This window comes from Anneissia japonica, unplaced genomic scaffold (genome assembly GCF_011630105.1).
Source record: "Anneissia japonica isolate Jap-2015-1 unplaced genomic scaffold, ASM1163010v1 scaffold288030_len866700_cov218, whole genome shotgun sequence".
NCBI classification, from domain to species: Eukaryota; Metazoa; Echinodermata; class Crinoidea; order Comatulida; family Comatulidae; genus Anneissia; species Anneissia japonica.
In genome coordinates this window covers 26,485-32,759 of record NW_022728334.1, presented here as the reverse complement: position 1 = coordinate 32,759, position 6,275 = coordinate 26,485, and the positions used below count along the sequence as shown (strand labels likewise).

The following is a 6,275-nucleotide window of genomic DNA, read 5'->3' as shown; positions in this document are numbered from 1 at the left end:
CTTCTCCATTTTTGTGGTGCTGTCTCTTAGACACATCTAGATGTGTATAAGAGACAGAGATTACTCAACCTTTGATAGGAGTAAAGATGAAAAGTTTGGTGGTGAAAATGCTTGCCCTTCAATCTCAGGATCCTGGGTTAAATTCCTTTAACACTAGGATTTTTTTTTACGACCAAACACAACTCCACTCCCAATACCTTATAATGAGACCTAGTTTATAAAGCAAAACTGGGGAAAATAGTAGACTTATACTGAACAGACTAACCGGGATATAAAAGATATATTCATCTATTTTAATCTTATTTAATTTTACCTTAATTTCACAGCAGATACACGTTTATCATAAAAACTATACAGCCCCATTACCCAGAATAATTAATAATCCAGTAGACCTATGTAAAAGATTAGAGGATTATATTTTTTTCAGCACCGGTACCTCTCAACCACTATATATTACACATAATTTTTTCTAATGACTACACTTATTAGCTTTATTACATACCAAATTTCTTTTTTTAGTCGTCATCGATGTGCTAAATATTGTAGGTCATTTGGGCGCGTACTGGTACAGCTAAGCAACTCCTCTACCTCAGAAAATAGGAGCACTAGTTCATTGGTCACACTTTAGATTTAATTTACATTTCCCAGAGGATTGTTGTATTATTTAGCTACTCTACCCAGTGGTGGAGCCATTAGGAAAGGGAAGCAGCAGAATTTTGCCGGGAATAGCTGCCGCCTCGTTAGGGAAGCTTGACACATGTTGTATGAAAAAAATATCCTATGTAAAGTTATGACAATAGCGTGTAACACTTTCCCCGGCAGGGTTATCAACAGTCGGTCTTACTCTCCCCGACGACGTCTTCATCTGACAGTGCACCATCTACATAGGATCAACACATAGACTTGCTTGGAAATTTAGAGAAAACGTAAACAAATGGCGGGACGAAAGTTGGATAGTCAGAGGATGCACGGTACATTTTACTTTATAACGCGCAACTTTCACAGGCAGTAACGGGCCCCCGACAAATTTTTGCTCTGAATGAAAAAAATGATGGACCAATACTACATTTAGCAAAGATATGATTACTATTAAGTAGTGAATGTTCTCATTCATCCAGTAAAAATGTAATAACGTTTGCTACGGACATTCATCCTTCATAAAAAAAATACTTTTACATTTTCAGGAAAGTCATTATGCATATTGTATCACAAACTAGTGGCGGAAAACTCACAAGTTAGTAAATTCTAAACAAATGTGTTCAAAATCAGTAATAAATCAGCTAAAATGCAGAATCTTGGAGCTCCAGGCACTGAACTGTAATAGTCTTTTGACACTTTTGGTAGCCTTCAGACCCCCGAAAGGCTCATTTCCCGAATGGAAATCCTTTTAACTATCGTGATACCAGCCTAATAAATGTCAATAGTAGAGGCCTATTTAGAAATATGCATATATCAGTCTTCTCATTCCTTAAAGCCGAAGCTTCTGTTTTTTAGATTATTGTAGGTCCTAATATTTTTTTTACGGTGTTTGAGATTATGAAAACGATTAAATATGCCTCTCAATTCCTTATATTTGCGCCTCTCAACTCCACCGGGGTCCTTGGTGGTCCCTGGCTCCAAGCTCAGTTAAGGTTGCTTCGTTCGTATTCCCATCATCAGGAACTTCTCGTCTGGCAAAATCTTTTCGCCACCACAGCTGTATCTTTCCAAGTTATCTTGCTTCTCCATTTTTGTGGTGTTTTCGCTTACTCTTTTAATGTCTCCGAGATTTAAATACTAGGCCTATTACTAATATGGTTTAATTCATAAAACAAATGCTCATGTAATTGTGAGTTTTCTACCTGTAATGGCTTGACGCGCTTTGGCAAGCCTGCTCATGACTGATGCTGTGCATCTTCAGTTGCCGTGGAGTAGCATCCCTATCTTTCGACTTTATTTCTACCCTTCCTCATACTCCTACATTTGGAGCCCTTGAATCGCCAGGTTTACCCACCAGAACCAGAACGAATATCTTACAGATCATCAACTATTTCAATATTAGGCCTATATATTATAACTATATTAAATTTCAAAATTATTTCTATTTAGTAAGGTAAAAGTATCTTCGAATAACAATAAAATTGAGTTAGTTAAATGATAGTAATTATTTGAACAATGTTAGGTTAAAATTATCAATCCTTTCCTCAAATACAGCTCAAATTGTCTAGTCTATTCTGATAATTCTTCCTTGCCTTTAACTTCTGGGACAATTTTATTATATTTATTTTTACTCTTGTGCAAAACTCGTTATAACTCTCCACTCTAAGTTCAAACGCTAAGGAAGTACGGTGTGCGCATAGCACCACTGGAATGCCCCACGGGCATGGGCACGGGCAAGGCACGGGGCATGGGAATGGTTTGCATAATGGCTGGCTTCCTATCATTCCAGTGACCATGGACCTCTGCAACCTCCTTGTATTCTTTGTCAAAGGGCACTAATGTTTATAATAATTGTATTGGTCTCCATTTAGAAGTAATGAGGATAAATTGACATTTAAAACAATTAATAAGACTCATTATTATATAAGAACATTACAGTCTAAATACTATTCTCCTCTCTTTGTCATTTCGGAGTCATTTAGCGATGTTCCTTCATAATCGTCCTGATCAGCTCTCTGTCTTAGATAATTATCACTGACAAAAACTGAAATGAAGCAAACAGGTTACAGTTTTAACGTTTAGTTATCTGGATTATTTACCCTACCTGGGTCACCTCTGTTTCGAATTCCTGGATCCGCCACTATTGAGTTATTATATAATTATTATTAGGCTTACTAACATTATTTATGATGCGTCTATTGCAATTTTCACTTTACCCTTCCAAAACAGTCCTAAAACTCTTCAGAGTGCGCAACCTCCCATCGGGGTCTTTGGCGTCCCCCAGGCGTAGGGAAGGGGACACCCTAACCCCGCTTGGTACTACGTACGTCGCATGGCTTCCCCCACTTTCAAAATCCTGACTATCGTCCCTGTCATCATTTGCATCATCTCTATAGTATCATCATCGCCCAAATAATCTCCATCATCATATCATCATCACCACCATCAGACATCCTCATCATCATCATCATCATCATCATCATCATCATCATCATCATCATCATCATCATCATCATCATCATCATCATCATCATCATCACCACCATCATCCTCATCATCACCACCATCATCATCATCATCATCATCATCATCATCATCATCATCACCACCATCATCATCTTCATCCCCATCACCACCATCAGACGTCATCATCATCACCCACCCCTACCATCATCATCATCATCATCATCATCATCATCATCATCATCATCATCATCATCACCACCATCATCATCTTCATCCCCATCACCACCATCAGACACCATCATCATCACCCACCCCTACCATCATCATCATCATCATCATCATCATCATCATCATCATCATCGTCGTCTTCATCGTATCTTCATGTCATTATCACACCATAACTAGTAAAGAAGAATAAAAATTGTACGAACTCGATAAGACGAATGCGAAAAGCATCATGGCAATGAACATAATCATCGTTACCCATATATTGGTTGCAGCGAGGACAACATCGTACAACAGCATCATAACGCATGCAAAAGCCTATGGTGGAAACGGAATAACATGTAATAACCTCGCTAATTGTTGAATGGTTATGTGGATACAATTTAAATAGTAATGTATAATTATGATAAATATAATGATGAAAATAAAAAAAATAATGATAACAAAATAAATAAAACTATAATAATAATAATAACAACAACAACAACAACAACAACAACAACAACAATAATAATAATATAAATAATAATTAATAATAATAATAATAATAATAACAATAATAATAATAATAATAACAATAATAATGAAAATAAATAAATGATTGATATAATAATGAAATATTGAAATAATAATATGATGATAATGATTATGATAATAAGGATAAAGGTGAGAATAATAATGATGATAGTAGTGGTGGTGATAATGATGATCTTGTTGGCTTTAAAAATAAAATATACCAAGCATTACACGTGCATTTGAAAAGTTTTATTACCTAAAATTGTTTTTTCCCCCTTGCTATACACAACGTTATTGTTTGTATTATCGGACATGTATACTTACATAGCCTGCTGCATTTAGAAGACCGGACGACATAATCTCTGGCTCAGGGTACGTCAATTCAATGGCATATTCGAATCCTATGATAATCGTACACGCAGCAAAAAACCTGTTGGGCATAATCAAGGTTCAATCATTTTGTTTTTTAAGTTATCATAACACAGTAGCTAAGACCTAAATGAGACTCGTGGCTATAGGCTTATTCCTTGCAGTACTACTCTGGGGAAGGGACAAGTACAGTACTGTTCCAAGTGGGATACTGGGCGAAGGTCGTTTTGACGTCTTAAAGGCGTATTTAAATATTTTTACACGTTCTGCTAATTAAGGGGATCCCGCAAATTCTATCGATTTGGGGCCCATAACAGGGGTGGCGCCAGGATTTGCCCGAAGGGGGGGGGGGGGGGGAGGGGGTCGATGCCCCCGACGAGGGGCCGATGCCCTCGACGAGAGGTCAGATTTCCCCGACGAAAGCAATGTGGGCGTGGTCGAGCTCCGATTGAAAGGTTTCGAAAGTGGTCAAGGGGCGAGGCCCCGAAAATTTTAACAATTTAGGGGTTTCAAAGGCTTATTTAATCGATTTTAGAGTCTAAAAATACGTAGAAAATACATATAATTTTTTTTCACCCTGACGAATTGTGCTTTTTCTCCCCGACGGGGGGGGGGGGTGGAAGCACTCCCCGACGAGGGGGGATGTGCCCCCCCCCACCCGCTGGCGCCACCCCTGGCGCTTAATAAATACCAACATTTATTACATATACAATCAAATACGCGAATTAACATAAAAATATACACTTGGGCGAAACTTACTCATATATGACCATATCAATCACAACACATACAGCACAATCTAAATAGATTGACAACGTAAAAAGAAAAACAGTGACTGCATTACAGAAAACAGAAGCGATAAATGTCCTCCTGCAAAAGACAAGATAATCATAAAAGTGATAGCGTAAGCAGCTCTGCAACTACAAATTCAATTAAAAGCAAGGAAGTACTGCACTGTATACAAAAAATTGACATTAATTTTACCTGAAAGATCTTGATTTATCTAGCCAATGGCCTGCCGCCATTGGACCAACTATGACGGCGAGAATCTTGGCCAGTCCAACATACTGAATTACTACATTTGCATTGGTCTAAATGTACATTAAAAAAAAAACAGAAACCAAAATAATGCTTTATTCAGTCAGGATATACAATATTTATATTAAAGGGCAACCTTTTGTAAAAACAACTCTGTTATTTGCCGACATACAATCCTGATAAGTGAAATATGACATCAGAAAATTCTGAAATACACCACTAAATCTTAACTCGTGTGCCGACTAGGCCCTAGCAGAAAGTGTGGTTTAAATCGTAGGAAAACGTGAACGGAAACTGGGAGGTTAACCTCCTTGTTTTGATATAACTCATTCTCCATTTTTTCACCAATGTAACATGTTGCATTTTACACAAAGATTCTCGGTTGTGCAAGTAATATTATGATCCTGGCGGTCCAATGAGATTGTAATATTTATTTGGGCTTACACATAATACAATAATATTTATTTGAGGGCTTACAGTACATAATGCTATAATACTTGTTTGGAACTTTTATATCAGTGGCACACTTTATAAAACAAAGTTCCGTCCAAAACAAAACTTTAAGACAAATGATTGCAAGGCACGTAAAATTAAAAAAGAAAAACTAAAATTTTCACACAACTCAAAAACATCCCTTTTCCCCTTCTGCCCATAACAATTTAAATTTTACCTCCCCACTAAATAAAACTGTACTTAACATCTTTTTCTGCCCATTCGAATGTGTACCAGACGGAGTGTACCAACTATTTTATTTTATTAGCGTTGCAGGTTGGTGTTCAAAATGTTCTTATATTTGTAGAACCACAGTTACATACTTAACGTAAAGTTCCGCTAAATAAAGTTGCAAGATACGTTACCGCAAAGTTGCGTTAACGTTACTATCTGACCTAACTCCACCACAACGTTTACATCGTTCGCAAATTTATAACATTTTGTGTTTGTTGGGAACTTGACGTTAGATTTACAGTCTCTTCTATGGAGAACATTAATTAATTACTTAAAATGGGAGACAACTATATTAT

General features: G+C 37.0%; 1 protein-coding gene across 2 annotated transcripts in view; it reads right to left on the bottom strand.

The window, feature by feature from the left end:
* LOC117114080 (uncharacterized MFS-type transporter C09D4.1-like) overlaps positions 1 to 6,275 on the bottom strand; it is a 28,247-nt gene that overhangs the window by 16,466 nt on the left and 5,506 nt on the right. The window contains exons 5-9 of one of the 2 annotated variants that reach the window (XM_033257622.1): positions 5,200 to 5,306; positions 4,975 to 5,085; positions 4,171 to 4,276; positions 3,537 to 3,648; positions 76 to 2,683 (exon numbers count right to left, since the gene is read on the bottom strand). In XM_033257622.1, coding sequence (XP_033113513.1) covers positions 2,586 to 2,683; positions 3,537 to 3,648; positions 4,171 to 4,276; positions 4,975 to 5,085; positions 5,200 to 5,306 — 534 coding nt within the window. In that variant the 3' untranslated portion in view covers positions 76 to 2,585. Of the gene's footprint in view, positions 1 to 75; positions 2,684 to 3,536; positions 3,649 to 4,170; positions 4,277 to 4,974; positions 5,086 to 5,199; positions 5,307 to 6,275 lie in introns of those variants that run through there. The other variant, XM_033257621.1, reaches the window with a different exon arrangement.